Here is a 19705-nt window from a genome sequence, read left to right as displayed (position 1 = left end):
CAAGTAAGCAGATTAATATGATATCATTTTTGTGTTAAAGTAAGGGATAAATAGGGTGCTGTGAGGAGAATATTACATATGCGGAAAATTGTTTGATTCCATAAACTAATTTGTTAGGAAACTAAGCCTTGATATTTGAAGGGTCCAATGAATAGAAAGGTTTCAAGAGTGGCATAATAAGGGCCCCTTAATATCACAAAATTTCTTACACAACCTGAAACTAACACTCCACCTATTTAACAACCTTACTTGCAAACAGGCAGCAGCAAACCTCCCCCTATTCTCAATACAGCAATCTGCAATAACCAGGCCTGTTCTTCTCGTACTTTTAAACAAACTTGCTCATCCATCCTACCTTCTTACATTTGTCTCAGCTGTGCGCCATTTCCATTCACCACGTGCCACTCTCATGCGCCAAACACTGATCTAAATCTACTTTACCTTTAAGGTCTTCTCAAGGTCCACTTCCTGAGCTCTCAATCACATGTGATTACTACATCCTCCAAACGTATACTATACTATTACGACTTAATCTATACCTCTCTTCTTTTAAAATAAAGGCTAATTCTTAACATTTTATATAACCTGGAGTTAGGCAGAACTGGTTTCATATGCCAGATCTGTTACCACCTTGCAATGTTAAGTTGGGCAAGTTACTAAACTTTCTTGAATGTGTTTTCTCATCATTAAAATGAGAATTAAATTGGGTAATGTGTACAAAATGCCTAGCATACACACATCCATTACATATAGACTTATTTGATTTTTATTATTCTTAATTTCCCAGAAGGGAGATGCAGACTCTTTAAGACTCAAGCCAACAGCAATGAAACATAAACAAGGTGGGTACTAAAAATTGGGTCAGTTAGTTGATGTAAAGGAGTCTCCCAACTTTTAAATGTGCCCTCAAGGCAATTCACACAAGACATCTTCGGCAGATTTTTCTCATGTCTCCTAATGAAAACCATAAAAAACTCAAGAGGCAAAGACACAGCCCAGATTCAGAGCTTCTAGGTTGGTGGCCTAATAATGGCATCTTTCCCAAAGATCTACCTTCCTCCTAGAGCAAACCTAATGCTGAATAAAAGGTCAAGAGAAGAAATATCTTCTATTACATAAGCCAAATAATACATAAATTAACATTTTTAAGTCTGCATTACCCTCTGGCGCAAGCAATACCACTTCTGCAAATTTGGAACTCAGAAGAGAAAGTCCAAATGGGTTGGGGACTGACTCATCAATTTTAAACCATCAACCACTGCCCCACCCCAGAATGGGGACTCTACCGCGACCTACTCCAGTGGAGCCCTGGGCACTCCACACACAGCCACTACCCCAGCCTTCCTGAAGTCCCTACCCCAGACGCGTGTCCAGACACTAGGTGCACCCGGTTCTACTCTCGGCTCCGACCCAGGGTCAGGGACTGCCACACCAGAGTCTCCACCCCAGACCTTCAGGTCCCCAAACAGACTCCTACCCACGCCCGACACCGGCACTCACCCTGGCGGTGACTTTATACACTGTGTAGCCCCTCGGGTGTCGCTGGGGCTCGGTGACAGTATAGAATCGGGCCAGGTCGGCACCCCGCTCCCGGGAAGAGGTCATTCTCCCGTCGCCTCTGCCGCAGCAGCCCGCCGGGGATCATCGGGGCAACTCCGCGCCGCCGCGGTCCAGGTTCCCCACGCAGCTGCTAAGCGGCGAGGGGGCGGCGGCTCCACGGCGGCGCCTCCGCCGCTCAGCTCTGCTTCCGGGTCGGCAGAGAAGCTTCCGGGTCATGCCGTCCCGCATCCCAGGGAGGTGGGAAGACTCCACGCCCAGGCCCTACTACTTTTTAAAAAGCCTGGGCATCAGGAGTTTTTAATTTAGTCTACACACGTTAGAGGAAGAAATTAGAAATCTAGCAAGGGCTGAGTGCTATGATGTTTTAATCAAGGACCCCTGCGGAACATATACTCATGCAGGACTTCATCAGCTTTATAGGCTGATGTATGGATGATTGTTAAAACTGTTAATTAAATCCTCCCTGCTCCAAATTAAATCTATAATGTGCTACCACTTTATCAATTCCAAATATAAGATTACGCTGGAAAAGTGAGAAACCAAAAATGAGTCCCAAAAAAGAAAGGAAAGTTTCCACAACCATAAAGAATTAGGAAACTACTGCACCAGACTACGAAGTTCTGCAGGGGAAAAAAAACATTATGTCACCATGACAACCTGGGATATTTTTATTGAGAGAGTTGGTAGGTTGTATGGAAACACTCTCCAGAATTTGGTGGTTGAGAGTGAAGTATAAGAACATGTGTGGGAGTTGAAAGATACTTCAGATTGGATTTCCAACCTTATTTTTCAGCCTTGCAATCTATATTTTGCCAAATCCTGTTTTTATAAGGACTGCTATGGTTTGAGTTTGTCCACACCAAAGCTCATGTTGAAATCTGACCTCCAATGTGGTAGTAGGGAGGTGGGGCCTAATGAGAGGTGTTTGGATGATGGGGGCAGATCTCTCATGAATGCGTTGGTGTGGTGACTTCCCGGTGGCGAGATCTTCCTCAGGTGAGACTGGATTAGTTCCATTTTTTTTATTTTTTGTTTATTTATTTATTTTATTTTTTTTTCTGGAGAGAGGGCCTTGCTCTGTTGCCCCAGCTGGAGTGCAGTAGCATTATCATAGCTCACTGCAGCCTCAAATTCCTCGGCTCAAGCCATCTTCTTGCCTCAACCTCCTGCGTAACTGGGACTACAGGTGTTCACCACCACACTTGGCTAATTGTTTCTATTTTTTTTTGTAGAAATGAGATCTCGCTATGTTGCTCAGGCTGGTCTCAAACTCCTGACCTCAGGTGATCTTCCTGCCTCAGCCTCCCAAAGTGCTAGGATTACAGGTGTGAACCCCTGTGTCTGGCCTGGAAAGATTTTTTAAATTGAAATTTAACAAAGCCCAAGTGCTATGCTCTTGTTATGGGATTAACTTCTGATTCCTGCCCTCTAGAAACTAATGAAGGCCTTATCTAGCTGTGTGGAAGTAGGATGTTTCTGTTCCAGTCTGTTCTGGATTTTTCTTCTGTCATAATCCTGGCTCTAACTTGTTTCCTCATCCGGTCTGGCCATCGCAGACCAGACAACTGAAATGGCCACTCTCCTGCTCAGGGAGTTGAAAAACAATTTTCAGACAATTCTAAGTCTCTCTGCTATGGCTCAGAATTCATATTTTGAGTATTAATTTATCTAGTGTGACATTTTGATAGCTCTAGCCATCTCTGTTTCTAGTTGTATAGCCATTAATGAGGTTCTCTGTAACTCTGTCTCCCTCTGAAAAGTGCCTCCACTAATGACTTATTTCTCAGAAGGGGACATATCCTGCCTTCATTCCACTGTACCTCTCATCTTCCTCTCTGCTCTGCAGTCAGCCTTGGCAGTACCCATAGAAGAGAGGGCAGTCTTACCTACTTTAGTTTTTGGCAGGGAGAACAACTTCCAGAGAGTTTCCAAGCCCTCTCCATTTCATAGAAACGTGGGCTCTGAAGTACTTCTATTTTCTTTCAAACATCAGTCCTGCTGGGTGAGGTTGAACTCACACTATTGTCATAGTGGCTACTCACACCCCAACCCAGTTGATTCCAGCTCCTGGATTCTTAAGCAATCCCCTGGGAAACAGATGAATCTCTATATACTTGTCCAAAATAATTGGTTTTCCTTAAGTAGAGACCTTGGTCTCTGAGGTTTTATTGACCACCTTCCTCACTGTCCCAATTCCTGGCTATGTATGTAATTATGGTGACATGGTGCCACCGTATCAATCAGTGTCACTTCCTACCCATTTCTTAGAAACATTAAACTATTTCAAAACAGAAATCACCTGTTCACTACAGATTAACCTTAATTATGTAAGGTTGAATTCTTAAGATATTTCTGAGTTAGTTTCTGTAAGAGTACTATATATATTTTTTTTTCACTTCAAGTGGCATCCACCTTTTGAATCTCCCCATGTACATTATAAAAATACTCTAAACTAATATTTATTTCTTCTTAGCTCTCATACATTTAACGCAGTGCACTCGCCCATAGGCCTTAATAAAGCAGTCCAGCTCTGGCCAGTAAATTTATTTCTTTCTGTTTCTTTAAGACAGAGGTCGGGTGTTTTGCCCTACTCCAAAATGGCTGCTCGTGCGTCACATGCCCTGCGCATGCTCCTTGGGAACAATTCGCGGTTAAGGCAATTCAGGAACGTTTACTGCTCAAGATGGAGACTCTGCCTGCGGCGAGACTGCACCTCCCAGCATGCATTGCAGCCAGGCCAGGAGTCAATACTTAAGAGTGATGGGGTCTCCTCAGTGATTTAGGCCTCCGCGGCAGTTGTAGAGCTTGAGGTGGAGGCCGGAGCCTGGGAATTGGACGTTCGCGGACAGGAAAGATGGAAGCCTGGCGCTGTGTGAGGAGGGGCTACGGCCACTGTGTGGTGGGAAGAGGCCGGTCAGTAGGGCTGGGTGCCTGGAGGGAGGAGAGAGGGGCGGGCGGCCGAGATTAACCCGGGGCGGGGCGGGCTGGGGAGGAAGGAGGAGGAAGAGGGTCTGAGCGATGGTGCATCCGGGACGAGCCTCCGGAGGCCCTGAGGGATAGGTAAACCCGGCGATTGGCCGGCGGGATGCTCGGCCGGCGAGGTCTGGGGCCCTGGCACGGAGCCCTCCAGCCGCCGGCCGGGCTTGGGCTTTCCCGGCCCGCACCGGTGGTCTCGGAGCCCCGGCCCACCTCCCCCGGCCCGGCCTCCCCGGCAGCCGCGGCCTGCTCCCCGGCTTCGCGCCGCCGTGCTCGGGGCCGGCCGTGCGCGGGGAGGCGGCCAGTCCGCAGCAGGTCCCGGCGGCCGGACCCCGAGGGAGGCGCGGTTGTGGCAGACACGCCGGGAGCGGTTTGTGTGTTGGTGGTGTGTTAGCGCCTCTCGAACTTCAGGCACTCGCATGCCAACCCTTGCTATTATGGCCAGCTTCTCGTTCCAGCTGTATCATTTACTGGGTAACATTTCTTTAAGCTGACTTTTCTAAACAAGCACTTCCGTAGGTGCTGCCTGCATTGGCGTCGCCCTCCGCAGTGTCTGCAAAATCTTCGGTTGAATGTGCCGATTATGTTTTTTTCTAAGAAACTTTAAGTACCTGGATATTATCAATCAAATAATTTAATTTTGTACCCTGTGAAACCAACTGGTGTGTCACACACCACTCGTGGGAAGCACAGCACTGTATTAATTATTATGTAAGTGGTGGGGATCTGGTTTTCGCTCCCACAGGACTGGGACTTGAGGAGGATAATAGTTCAGCAATGTTTCCTGAGTACCAGCTGTTTGCCCAGGCATTGTGCTAGGCACTTGAGAAGAAACTGGCATTAAAATGCATAAGAAGGCTCTGGCCCTGAAGTTGCTTAACGTCTTAAGAGGAAAAATATCTGTACAAACAACTACAAATATAGAGAATGAGTTTTGTGGTACAAGTCTTATATTTCTATACGGTACCTTATTAAGATAGAAAATGCGTGGTCCAAGTGCCCAAATTCCTATGGCTTTCAGAGTTGTCATAAAGCAGGATTGAGGCCTCATATGCCTGTAAATATTTACAATTGATGATTTCATGGAACAATTTGACAATACATAAACTGCAAAAGTACGTAATAAAAATGCTGTTAAAATGAAAAAAACATAACATGTAAAAGTCAAATAACGCTAAATGCAATATAAGCAAAATTCTCTTAGTGATGGAAGTGAACATTATTGATATTATCTTGGAATGAATTCTGGAGGAAAGAAGTCCTCTGACATTTTGCCAACATAGTTTAGTAAAGACAAGATGATGCTTAAGTTGCAGTGTTTCTTGAGAGCCTGAGAGCAACATATCTATTAAAAATAATGTTAGCACTATTTTGGAGATATTTTGGATGATACATTAAATTAAAGCTGTTAGGTTTGGAGTGTTGGTACATTCCTAGTAATTAATCTCTATCCTCTTTAATTTCCCCCAAGGAGAAGTATGCTTTAAAAAAGAAAGGGAGAAATATCCATCCACTGATTAGCAAAGGAAGAAGTTTTGTTTACTTGTGATAGGATTTTGTTTCTTAGCTATACCAGTATTTGGAAAAATCTAAACTTGGTATAAAAAACTGGTCAGAAACATGTTTTTTACTTCAAACCCAAGTGGGAGGAAATCTTCGCTTAATTGTAGCCCAGTGTGTGTTCCATATTTGTTTTAAGTATTATGTTTGCTGTGGATTTTCTTTCCCCACTGAGTTTTATTAGGTTGTAGAAAGCTACTCTGAATACCAGTTTGGTGGTTGATTCATCTCAGCTGAACTGTGGACTTTTTGAGGGGTATGTGGTATTTTGGGAGCCTGGGTGGCATTCTGTGTTATGTATTTAGAATACCACTCATGGTTGTTTAGGGAGAGAATATTGGAATATTGAAATCATGAGTGCTTTTCCCCTTACCCTTCACAGATTAGAAGTCAGATTTTTAATCTTAGACATTATCTTCCCTTGAGGAAATAGATTTAGATTTTGTGTACTATAGCCAAACAAAATGTGGTGCCTCAAGGAGTGTATTTATTTCTTTTAGATACCCCGTGTTTCCCCATCACTCGAAGAGTCTGGGCAGAGACTGGACTACACCGTGGGAGAATCTGCAGAGGTGTTGCTGGAACAGACATATTTCTAGTTGTATGAGGTGGCCTGGACATTATTCTCGTACTCCTTATCCATACTTCAGTAGTAGGCATTTTTCACTAAATTGGAGACCACCTTGTTTGTTTGAGTCTAAAACTCAGTTTCAGTACTATAACTGGAGACCTGACAGCTTGAGCCAGACATCTTTGATTCATCTCTCTAGTTACGTCATGAACTCTGAGGGAGATGAGCCTTCATCAAAACGAAGAAAACACCAAGGTAAAAGTGACATTTATCTTGGTGCAGAAATAGACATAAGTGATAGACTAAGTTGCAGCTTTCATATCTAATCCTTAAAACCTCCTACAGGTTTTAGAGGTGTTTGGTCTTTATTTTTAGCCAGTAGTTTTCTGTTAGGAAAAAATGAATTCTTTTTTAAATGATGTCTAGTAAGTTTAATTTAAGAATAATTTTCAAATCCAATGTTATTGAAATAAAGGTCCTTAGACTTCTTAGAAATTGATGAATGTCACCTTCTCATAAAAGATGAGGGTAAATAAGACAAAAGGACTCTTTAATAGAAACAGTCATAAATGAAAGACATTTTCTTACAGAATAAGATTTTAGTTTATTAAATCTATGTCTCAAATTGAGGTCTATAGATATAATCTTGAAAATCTGTCAGAAGTATCTTTAAGAAAGGGAACCACATCTTATTCAACTTTGAGAAACAGTTTTTAAAAAAATGTTGATTACTTCTATTTTTCTCGTATTCTTTTTACTGTAAATTCACTAGACTCGGTCTGGCCACCAGTCCTGCCCCAGCCTCTCGTCCTCCGCCATCTCCTGAAAGTAGAAATGACGTTTCCAAGTAGAATTTGGAATTGTCTTTTTTATTGAACTATAATTTTCAGTGAAGGTCATTTCTCTGAAGATATTTAAAAGTAGCCTGTGTGGTTGTTAATGTGCAGGAAGCTAACATGTGAGTGAGTTTGTCAAAGGAAGATACTCAGTGAGTGTCACCTGGAAATTAGAGTAGAAAAATTAGTGCTCTTCTGTTTCTCTCTGCCTTTGTTATCAGAAAGTAGTCTATAGCCGTGGTCCCCAGTCTTTTAGGCACCAGGGACTTGTTTCATGGAAGACAGTTTTTCCACAGATTAGGGGGTAGGGGGCTGGAGCTCAGGCAGTGATGCACAGCTGGGTTCCTAATAGGCCACAGATGGTTCTGGGCCTTGGCTCGGGGGTTGGGGAATTGCAGGTCTATAGGCTTCAGCTGGGCCCAGTTAGGGTTGTTAAACTAATAGTCAGATAAATGTGATAGGCTTCACCTGGGCCCAGTTAAGATGGTTAAACTAATATTCAAATAAATGTGATAGGCTTCACCTGGGCCCACTTAAGGTGGTTAAACTAATAGTCAAATAAATGTAGTAGGCTTCAACTGGGCCCAGTTAGGGTTGTTAAACTAATATTCAAATAAATGTGGTAGGCTTCAACTGGGCCCAGTTAGAGTTGTTAAACTAATTCAAATGTGATAGGCTTCAACTGGGCCCAGTTAAAGTGGTTTAACTAAGTCAAATAAATGTGATAGGCTTCAACTGGGCCCAGTTAAAGTGGTTAAACTAAGTCAAATAAATGTGATAGGCTTCAACTGGGCCCACTTAAGGTGGTTAAACTAATAGTCAAATAAATGTAGTAGGCTTCAACTGGGCCCAGTTAGGGTTGTTAAACTAATATTCAAATAAATGTGATAGGCTTCACCTGGGCCCACTTAAGGTGGTTAAACTAATAGTCAAATAAATGTAGTAGGCTTCAACTGGGCCCAGTTAGGGTTGTTAAACTAATATTCAAATAAATGTGGTAGGCTTCACCTGGGCCCAGTTAGAGTTGTTAAACTAATATTCAAATAAATGTGGTAGGCTTCAACTGGGCCCAGTTAGAGTTGTTAAACTAATTCAAATAAATGTGATAGGCTTCAACTGGGCCCAGTTAAAGTGGTTAAACTAATAGTCAAATAAATGTGATAGGCTTCAACTGGGCCCAGTTGCGGGGGGGGGGGGGGGGGGGGGGGGCGGTTTAAACTAATACTCAAATAAATGTGATAGGCTTCACCTGGGCCCAGTTAGGGTGGTTAAACTAGTATTCAAATAAATGTGATAGACTTCAACTGAGCTCAGTTAGGGTTGTTAAACTAATCTTCAAATAAATGTGTAACTGGCCAGGCACAGTGGCTCACGCCTGTAATCCTGGGAGGCCGAGGCGGGCGGATCGTTTAAGCTCAGGAGTTCGAGACCAGCCTGAGCAAGAGCGAGACCCCGTTTCTACTACAAAAATAGAAAGAAATTATCTGGACAACTAAAAAATATATATATACATATATATATAATTAGCCAGGCATGGTGGCACATGCCTGTAGTCCCAGCTACCCGGGAGGCTGAGGCAGGAAGATTGCTTGAGCCCAGGAGATTGAGGTTGCTGTGAGCTAGGCTGACGCCACGGCACTCTAGCTCTGGCAACAGAGCAAGACTCTGTCTCAGGAAAAAAAAGAAAAAGAACAAATAAATGTGTAACTTACTGTTACACAGTTATAAAGAACCTAGTTAGCAAAAACAAATAGGTATAAGTAGAAATTCTAAGCACCCAAAAGTGAAAATCTGTGTAGTACTTAAGCACAGCATATGGAGATAAACAAGAAATTTGTTTGAATGAAGGTGTATTAAGAGGCATTAAAATTAGGTTTCTAAGAACAATCCATGACTTATATGATATCAGATTGCTTTTCATTCATGTTAATGAGGGCAGCACAATCCTCTTTTGTTTAGCCTCGTTTAAATTTGATATGCTCTTAGATGGAGCTGTGGCATACTAACATAAGCATGATCTTAGGAACAACTCTGCTCTCATCTTTTTGTTTTCTTTCTTTTTCAATGCCAGCAAAAAAGCAGCTGCTCTCATTTCTGATCCACCACTAACTATGTGAACTTGGACAGAATACTTAACCTCTTTGCTCCTTGGATTTTTAGTGTAAAATAATGCCTACTTTGAAAGTCTGTTGAGGATGAAGTGAGATACTATATGTGAAAGTGCCTAACACACTGTTGGCTTCATAGTGGGTACTCAGAAAATTGTGGTGGTGTTTTCCCTTCAATGAATGCGGAATTACATTTACATACTGATACGCCTTGATTGCAACCTGACTCTTTATATGTCCATTCTTCCTAGGTGTTGTGAATAAGGAAAATGCTCTTCGTTAAGCCATATTTGTGACTTCCGATATTTCACTAATACTTTTCAGTCAAGAGAACAGCATTGCTAACTTGCCTGTCACTTTAAAGTGGTATTTGAAGGATATGTGTGACTCAATTATGACTTTTTAATTAGGCACCCTAAAAACTTGATCAGGCCTATTGCTTACTTTCTTTGATTCACCTGTCTTCTCTGCTGTGATCACCTTGTTCCTCCTGATATGGAAGGTATATAAGTTTTTCTAGTGTGAATTTATGTTGTGAAGTATGTGAAGGCCAAAGACTATCCAGTTTATCAGTGGTTTTCAAATTGTCTTCCATGGAACCCTAGCATTGGAACACATTTCTGTAAGTTTATTAAAAGCAAATGTAGTCAGGATAAAATGTGCGTTCCTGGCATCATCCCAGGCCCAGTCCCAACATGCCATGGATTGGTGTTCCATGACATGAAAAGTGATGCTAAAGGGTTCTACAAGTTATAGAAGTTTGAAAGCCACTGTATTAATTAGATAATCCAGTGGTCTTGGTTATTTAGAAAGTGGAATTGCAAAAAGATTGGTTTACAAACCCTTTAATTACCAGAACTATAAAAATCTTGATGTATTTATATGCTATTACATGTGTATATTTTATAAGCAAATATGAGTAAGTTTTTTAGACCTTCATCTTTCATATTTTAATATGACAGTAACACCAGAATAGTGTTCTAACTATTTATGCTAATAGCTTACATTTTGTTTGCATGACTAGAACCCTTTCCATCTCGTATACATAAGATGACTTTGATTTGTGGCTAAAACCAGCATAGACAATCCCCAATTTATGAATGAATTGTGTTCTAAAAACTTGATCAGTCCTGTTTTCCCCATAGAAACTGTGTTACAAATCTCAAAGTAGCTCTGTGGAACTAGTGCAGTGGGCCTTAGTTCTGAGCCATAGCAGGTAGGATTCCCCGTGTTCAGTGAAGGGTAGGGAAGGGGATCGTTTCCTTTCCTTTCCTGGAACTCAGACAAGCTCTAGGCAGAATTCTGTAATGGTTCAAGAGTTTAGTTTGGTTTTGTTTCCTTCCACCTTTTTTTATTTACTCTTCTAGTGCCTTCATGGTATCCATAAATCTCCAACTCCCTTGTTCTACCGAGACCTCACTAGTCATAAAAATTATCTTCTTCTTCTGTCTGCTGGTCAAAATTTCTATTCCCATACTGAAATATGTATCAGCTACTTAGATTTTGAAGAAAGCAATCTGATTAAACTAATTTATCAAAGGGTGTTTTAAAATTATTTCAATGGCATCTTTTGATAATATATTGATATTTTGATTAAAAATATATTGTTATTGTAGAAGATTTAGAAAAATCTTCCATCTTACCACTTAAAGGTATTAATAACTACTCTTAAAAATATTGGTGTATTTCCTTTTAGTCTTTTTTCACTCTGTGCATAAATGTATAGAATATTTTAATCTGAATTTAATTTTTAGTTGGTAGAATTTTAGGTATTTGAATTCAGTGAAGTGAAAACCTTTTTGTAGGATAGAGGGAGATATTCTAGGGCTGAGATTTTTTTCATATAATTTAATCAGATTTGGAAGTCTATCTACTGATCTGTTTTCCCATGTTCTTCCTATTTCTTGTTTTCTTTCTTTTGAGCTCATAGACTCTCTAAAAGTTCCATGTTTTTCTTCATGGAGCATCGTTTTTAATGGTAAGATGAGGCAGATAAGATCAAAAGTGAACACACACATATGCACACACATATGGTAGTCATTTCTAAGTTGAGGACTGTCTACAATTAAAAAGCCTCATGCTTTTCTATTCTCTTTACATTTTTTTTTTTCTTTTTTAAGACAGGGTCTCACTCTGTTTCCTGGGCTAGAGTGCAGTGACACCATCAAAGCTCACTGCAACCTAAAACTCTTAGGCTCAAGAGATCCTTCTGCCTCAGCCTCCCAAGTAACTGACATGCCACCGTGCCTAGCTAATTTTTTATTTTTATTTTTGTAGAAATAGGGTCTTACTATGTTGTTCAGGTTGGTCTTGAACTCCTGGCCTCAAGTAATCCTCCTGCCTGGGCCTCCCAAAGTGCTAGGATTATAGGCTTGAGCCACCACGCCCAGCCTCTATTCATCATGTTTGGAGAATATATGATGTCTTTGCAGAATAAAAACATATTCCTAGTTGTTACATGCTAGGTTCATCAACCAGCCATCATGTACAAGCATTCTCTAGCTATGTCACATTTAACTTTTGCTTTGGTGTATATTGAATATATTTTTGTTCATTTGTTTGCATTGTTCCACTTTAGTGTTTGAAACACTAAATACTACTTCTGTTTATTGCCATTATATACCCTTCATTCATTTATAAACCAGAATTCTGAACTAAGAATAGTTTCTGGAACTTAGTTAATCATTTGATGATCTTATCCTACTAATAGGGAATAAAATACAGTGTGAAATCATCTTATTGAAAAGCCAACGGTGACATACAAATATTAAATATATTATTATGGTTCTAAAGTTGCTAAGCACATCTGTGGCAGAACCGCTTCTTAATCATAGAGAAGTGAAAAATTACAACCCCTGTATAGTCTTAGCTTTATTAGCGTATACTCACAGCCTCCACAGTGACTTGCCAGATCCTTTTAAACCTGCTTTATACCTCCTGGCCACCAATATATCATGATACTGCCTTTGTAATCAATTTGATGACAACTTCTAGTTATTCAGTGCTATATTGCCATTTCCTAGGGAAAAACATTCTATTCATTGCATGTGGGAATTTTTAAAAGGCTGGAAAATGTTTATATACAGGAAACTATATGGTCTCGTTTTGATTAATTCTTTATATTTTGTCCAATATATTTTTAACAGGCACGATAAAACGGAATTGGGAATATATATGTAACCATAATAAGGAAAAAACGAAGATCCTGGGAGACAAAAATGTTGATCCCAAATGTGAAGACAGTGAGAACAAGTTTGACTTTTCAGTGATGTCCTATAATATACTTTCACAAGATTTATTGGAAGATAACTCGCACCTCTATAGACATTGCCGGCGGCCAGTATTACACTGGAGTTTTAGGTTTCCCAATATTCTGAAAGAAATTGAACACTTTGATGCAGATGTAAGTGCAACATATTATCAAAATTCTTCACACGAGAAAAAGTTGAGTTAAATGTTTCTTTTGTGCCTTTGTGAAGTAAATGATTTTCTCCATTTTGTTTGTGGGGTTCTTAAGGGAAGATGTTTAAGAATAATGATGGAACATTAACAAGATACTGCGACTTTCAGAGTGTCATTTCTTAATGATTATTGGTATAAATATTCATCTAACTTTTCAAAAAGGATCCAAAAAGTTTTAAGTATTAGTTTTGAGACAGGGATTGGCAACATATTATTCAGTAAACATTTCCTTTTATTTGAAATTTCAATAATTCATGCAAACAATTTCATCAACATGATGGCAGTCAAAAAAATCAACCTCTTAAGAAAGGACCTGAAAGATTAGTACTAATGAACATGTAAATTCAGGAAAAATATCCTGACATGTAAATTTAAAATATTTCATTTGGGAAATAATTTTGGCTGGAAAGAGAGCTCCATATGAATAAAAGCCACAGTTTATTTTAATTTTTTAGAGAGGTTAGACATTTGCCTATAAGGCCAGAGTGTTGACGTTGATCAAATTTGGTAGATCTAGAAATAATACAAAAGTATTATAAGTCTTTTATTTCAACTGTCATAAGGTTTGGAATTTTCGAAGCCTGTTTTTAAAGGTGAAACACCAGAACATCTATATGTGCATCTCTGTTTTAATTCAAACCATTTTTTTCTTCCAAGGTACTTTGTTTGCAAGAAGTTCAAGAAGATCATTATGGAACAGAGATCAGGCCAAGTTTGGAATCACTGGGTACAATATAACTTTTATCGTAGCCAAATTTACTTTTGAAGATTTGTGTGTTATTAAAACATAACTTGCTAACAAAGACATATGGTATATTTGGACTAAAAATCTTAATTTTGAAAACAATTTTAAAAGGTCAGGAAAAGATTGAGGTATTTCAAGTGGAAACTGTTGTGTTGATATATAACTCTAATTTAAAACAGAAAGGTGCATAAGAATCTCTTAGTAACTCTCTTTCCTAGGAGTTACTCTGCTGAGCACTAAACTGTTAAGATTCTGAGCTCCATGATATCAGGAACCATTCTGTCTAGTTCATTATAATACCAGTGTCTACCGGTGCCTAATGGATCGAAGCTGAAAAGTCATTTGATTAAATACTTCTAGAAGTAGGTCATCTGTGGTCATATAAATTTGAGAAATATGTCTATTTTGCATTCATCATAGCAGATTGAGTGCCTACTATATACCTTGTACTGTTCTAGGCAGTGGGATTATACCATTGGGCAAATAGATAAACATTTCCTCCCTTGTGGAGTATACATTCTAGTGGAGAAATGCTGATAATAAACCAAATAAGTAAATAACATATTTAATAATGCTATTAATCGTTTCCTGGAGAACAGAAGCAAAATAGAATCAGGAAGATTTTAGTTTTAAACAAAATGATCAGAAGAGGTGACACTTGAACACAGAATTGAAGGAGGTGAAGTAACGCCATGATTAGAGCATTCCAGGCAGCAGAAATAGCAAGGGAAAAAGGCCCTGAGGTTGGAGTGTGTTAAGGCAAGTGAGGCGGCCGATGTGGTTGGAATGGAGTGAGGGGGAAAGAGTTATAGGCAAAAAGATCAGTGGGGCGTGAAGGGATAGATTATTTTTATTTATTTATTTATTTTTTGAGACAGAATCTTGCTCTGTTTCCCGGGCTAGAGTGCCATGGCATCAGCCTAGCTCACAGCAACCTCAAACTCCTGGGCTTAAGGAATCCTTTTGCCTCAGCTTCCTGAGTAGCTGGGACTACAGGCATGCGCCACCATGCCCGGCTAATTTTTTCTATATGTATATTTTTAGTTGTCCAGATAATTTCTTTCTATTTTTAGTGGAGACAGGGTCTCACTCTTGCTCAGGCTGGTCTTGAACTCCTGACCTTGAGCGATCCTTCCCACCTTGGCCTCCCAGAGTGCTAGGATTACAGGCATGAGCCACCACGCCCGGCCAGGGATAGATTCTTATAAGACCTTACTCTCATCATGATTCCGAATTTTACTAGGATGAAAATGGGAGAGATAATACACATTAGTGTATTAAGGATTTAGTCTTTTAGTAAAGAGGATTGTTAGACCCCGTCTCACACATTTTTGATTCCAGCGTGTATAAAGATCATTACTAATGTTTACAGAATATATTTCAGTAAATATTCAAAAATATTAGGTTACCTGTGTTTTGACACATGCATATAGAAACAGTCTCTTGTTTTAAATTCATTTCTTTCTTATAGGTTATCACTGTGAATATAAGATGCGAACAGGAAAGAAACCTGATGGCTGTGCTATTTGCTTCAAACATTCCAAATTTTCACTCTTATCAGTGAACCCAGTGGAATTCTACCGCCGTGATATTCCTCTGTTGGACAGAGACAACATTGGATTAGTTTTACTCTTACAGCCCAAAATCCCATGTGCCGCCTCTCCTGCGATCTGTGTGGCTAATACACATTTGTTGTATAATCCAAGGCGAGGTGATATTAAGTTAACCCAATTGGCAATGCTTCTGGCAGAGATTTCCAGTGTTGCCCATCAGAAAGATGGCAGCTTCTGTCCTATTGTTATGTGTGGTGACTTTAATTCTGTTCCTGGTTCTCCACTCTATAGTTTCATAAAGGAAGGAAAATTGAATTATGAAGGACTTGCCATAGGAAAGGTAAGTGCTCACTTCATCATTATTAGGGGGGTGGACTTAGTTGCTCTTTTCATCATAATGTGAGGATAGTCACTACATGGCTATTTGAAAACCCTGGATGATCCAATAACCTCACTTCACCAAGCTATCATGATTTTCCACAACTACTAGTAAGTAATTATAATATGTTCATGTAGTTGAATTTCATCTTTTCTATCTATCTGTGGAGGAATTAGCAAGCAGCAAAATAAAACCAAAATGGGGGGGAAGAAAAATAAAAGCATTGACAGACACGGATACTTCACAAATAAGGAACTACTTACAAGGTGGCAGCATAGAATTTTGAATGCAGGATGTGGGCAATACAGTTGGCAAAACAGTCATTTAATATTTTATTATGTAAGTTTTCCTTTACATAATGATAAGTATTTTAATTCTTTAGAATAATTTATCCCATGTTACAGTTTTTGTTGTGTTTCCCACTGTTTACTTTAGGATAATTTGATCTTCAGTATATTTAACCAAAGTAAGCCCTCCACCACTGGAGTTTTGAGTGATAGTTTAAAGTTTTATAAGTTTATCTCTCTTAGGTACAGGCATACCTCGTTTTACTGTGCTTTGCTTTATTACACTTTGCAGATATTGTGTTCTTTTACAAATTAAAGGTTTGTGGCAACTCTGCCTCAGCAACTCTATTGGCACCATTTCTCCAACAGCATCTGCTAACTTTCTGTGTCACATTTCGGTAACTCTCATAATATCAAACTTTTTAATTATTTTATCTATTATGTTGGTTGTGATCATTGATCTTTGATGTGACTATTGTAATTGTTTTGGAATACTATGAACCATGCCCTTATAAGATGACGAACTGAATTGGTAAATGTCAGGTGTTGTCTGACTGCCCTACAAATTGTCTCTTTTGCTCTCCTCGGGCCTCCCTATTCCCTGAGACACAACCATATTTAAATTAGGGAAGTTAATAACCCTACAGTTGTTGTCTGACTGCCCTACGAATTGTCTCTTTTGCTCTCCTCGGGCCTCCCTATTCCCTGAGACACAGCCATATTTAAATTAGGGAAGTTAATAACCCTACAGTGGCCTCTAAGTGCTCAAGTGAAAGGAAGAGTCACATATCTCTCACATTAAATCAAAAGCTAAAAATGATTAAGCTTAGCAAAGAAGGTGTGTGGAAAGCCAAGATAGACCAAGCTATGCCTCTTGTGCCAAACAGTTAGCCAAGTTGTGAATGCAAAGGAAAAGTTAAAGGAAGTGAAAAGTGCTCCTCCAGTGAACACAGGAATGATAAGAAAGTAAAACAACCTTGTTGCTGATATGGAGAAAGTTCGAGTGATCTGGATGGACTATCGGACCTGCCACAGCATTTTGTTGAGCCAAAGCCTAATCCAAAGCAAGGCCCTAACTCTCTTCAATTTTGTGAAGGTTGAGAGAGGTGAGGAAGCTATAAAAGAAAAGTCTGAAGCTAGGAGAGGTTTTGTTTTTTTTTTTTTTTTCCCTGAGACAGAGTCTCTGTTTCCTGGGTTAGAGTGCCATAGCGTCAGCCTAGCTCATAGCAACCTCAGACTCCTGGGCTCAGGTGATCCTCCTGCCTCAGCCTCCCAAGTAGCTGGGGCTGCAGGTGTGCACCACAGCACCCGGCTAATTTTTCATTACTATTATTAGTTTCCCAGCTAATTTTTTTCTATTTTTAGTAGAGACAGGGGTCTCACTTTTGCTCAGGCTAGTCTCGAACTCCTGACCTCAAGCCATCCTTCCACCTTGGCCTCCCAGAGTGCTAAGAGTAAAGGCTCGAACCATTGCACCCAGCCCAGAGGTAGGTTCTTGAGACTTATCTCCGTGATATAAAAGTGCAAAGTGAAGCAGGAAATGCTGACATAGAAACTGCAGCAAGTTATCCAGAAGATCCAGCTAAGATCATCGATGAAGATGGCTACACTAAACAACAGATTTTCAAGGTAAACAAAACCTTCTATTGGAAGCAGATGCCATCTAGCACTTTCGTAGCTAGGAAGAAGTCAATAGAAGTCAATGCCTGTCTTCGAAAGACGGGCTACCTTTCTTATTAGGGGCTAATGCAGCTGGTGATTTTAAGCTGGAGCCAATACTCATTGATCATTCTGGAAATGGCCGGCACCTTAAGAATTATGCTAAATTTACTCTGCCTGTGCTCTGTCAATGGAAGAACAAACCCTGCATGACAGCACATCTGTCTACAACATGGTTTACTATTTTAAGCCCACTGTTAAGATCTACTGCTCAGAAAAACAGATTCCTTTCGAAATATGGCTGATCATTGACAATACACCTGGTCATCCAAGAGCTCTGATGGAAATGTACAAGGAGGTGAATGTTATTTTCATGCCTGCTAACACAGCATCCATTCTGCAGCCCCATGGATCAAGGAATGATGTTCACTTTCAAGTCTTACTCATTAAGAAATTTTATAAGGCTATAGCTGTCATAGATAATGATTCCTCTGATGGATCTGGGAAAAGTCAGTTGAAAACCTGGAAAGGACTCACCATCCTAGATGCCATTCAGAATATTCATGATTCATGAGAGGAGGTCAAAATATTAACATCAATAAGAGTTTGGAAAAAATTGATTCAAATTCTCATGGATGACTGAGGGGTTCGAGACTTCGGTGGAGGAAGTAATTACAGGTGTGGTGGAAACAGCAAAAGAACTAGAATTAAAGGTAATTGAAAGTGGAGCCTGAAGAGATGACTGAGTTGCTATAATCTCATGATCAATTTGAACAGATGAGGAGTTGCTTCGTAGGGATGAGCAAAGTGGGGTTTTTTTCTTTTTGTCCCCTCCCCCTGCTATTTTAACTCCGACATTCAGAAAGTGGTTTCTTGAGATGGAATCTGCTCCTGGTAAAGATGCTGTGAACATTGTTGAAATGAGGATTTAGAATGTTATATAAACTTAGTTGATAAAGCAGTGGCAGAGTTTGAGGGGATTGACTCTAATTTTGCAAGATGTTCTGTGAGTAAAATGCTGTCAAATAGCATCACATGCTACAGAGAAATCGTTTGTGAAAGGAAGAGTTCGTCAGTCCGGCAAACTTCATTGTTTCATTTTAAGAAATTACAGCAGCCAATGCAGCCTTCAGCAACCTCTACCTTGATCAGTCAGCAGCCATCGACATTGAGACCAGACCTTCCACCAGCAAAAAGATGATGACTTGCTGAAGGCTCACATGATTGTTAGCACTTTGGGGCAATAATGGTTTTTTAAAATTAGGATATGTACTTTTTTTAGACATAATGCTGTTACATGCTAAGTAGATGACAATATAGTGTAAACATAACTTTTCAGTGGGAAACTGAAAAATTTTTGTGACTCACTTTATTGCAGTATTTGCTTTATTGTGGTGGTTTGGAACCAAACCCTCAACATCTTTGAGGTATGCCTGTATTTGATAGGAACTGTATTGCAGGGTAGCGAAAAAGGATGGGCCATATTAGCGTGAAGATACAGGTCATTTGGATGCCCAAATTAGAGAAAAATATGTAGGAAAAGATTGTCATTTTCATATAAATGATAAGCGCTTTCCGAACTGTATTTGAACAAGATTTTATAAACACAGATAATCACAATATAATGAATAAAGGGTAATATTTACCATTTTTGGATTACCTTTTATTTAAGACATAAACTTTTCAATAAATAAACTATTTAAAATCGATTCACTTAAGATACCTGTTGAAATTTTGTTTAGGTATCTGGCCAGGAACAGTCTTCACGGGGACAAAGAATTTTATCTATTCCAATTTGGCCCCCAAACCTAGGTATCTCACAGAACTGTGTGTATGAGGTACAGCAGGTACCAAAAGTAGAAAAGACAGGTAAGTGTTCGCAATACATTTTGGCAGTCTGCTGGGTAATAGTATTCCCTTTGAAGACCTAAAACTAAATTTTTAAAAGGATAACATCTTAGGGATGAATATTCCTATAAATATATAGTTATTTATTCATTCCTTTTTTT

At 39.7% G+C, this 19705-nt stretch overlaps 2 protein-coding genes across 10 annotated transcripts in view; one reads left to right on the top strand and one right to left on the bottom strand.

Annotated features, from left to right (window-relative positions):
* RPS6KC1 (ribosomal protein S6 kinase C1) overlaps positions 1-1749 on the bottom strand; it is a 118184-nt gene extending 116435 nt beyond the window's left edge. For 3 of the 4 annotated variants that reach the window (XM_045536489.1, XM_045536488.1, XM_045536490.1), the window contains exon 1: positions 1501-1729. In XM_045536489.1, coding sequence (XP_045392445.1) covers positions 1501-1605 — 105 coding nt within the window. In that variant the 5' untranslated portion in view covers positions 1606-1729. Of the gene's footprint in view, positions 1-1500 lie in introns of all 4 variants that reach the window. The other variant, XM_045536487.1, reaches the window with a different exon arrangement.
* Positions 1750-4215: 2466 nt separating this feature from the next.
* Positions 4216-19705, top strand: part of ANGEL2 (angel homolog 2) — a 33310-nt gene continuing 17820 nt past the window's right edge. For 5 of the 6 annotated variants that reach the window (XM_045536483.1, XM_045536484.1, XM_045536482.1 and 2 more), the window contains exons 1-6: positions 4216-4473; positions 6597-6922; positions 12758-13014; positions 13731-13800; positions 15290-15711; positions 19439-19565. In XM_045536483.1, coding sequence (XP_045392439.1) covers positions 4415-4473; positions 6597-6922; positions 12758-13014; positions 13731-13800; positions 15290-15711; positions 19439-19565 — 1261 coding nt within the window. In that variant the 5' untranslated portion in view covers positions 4216-4414. Of the gene's footprint in view, positions 4474-5262; positions 6353-6596; positions 6923-12757; positions 13015-13730; positions 13801-15289; positions 15712-19438; positions 19566-19705 lie in introns of those variants that run through there. The other variant, XM_045536485.1, reaches the window with a different exon arrangement.

The sequence above is a fragment of the Lemur catta genome, chromosome 23 (genome assembly GCF_020740605.2).
Source record: "Lemur catta isolate mLemCat1 chromosome 23, mLemCat1.pri, whole genome shotgun sequence".
In the NCBI taxonomy this organism is placed as follows: Eukaryota; Metazoa; Chordata; class Mammalia; order Primates; family Lemuridae; genus Lemur; species Lemur catta.
Note: the sequence above shows the minus strand (reverse complement) of the source record. Positions and strands in the feature narration are given on the sequence as shown.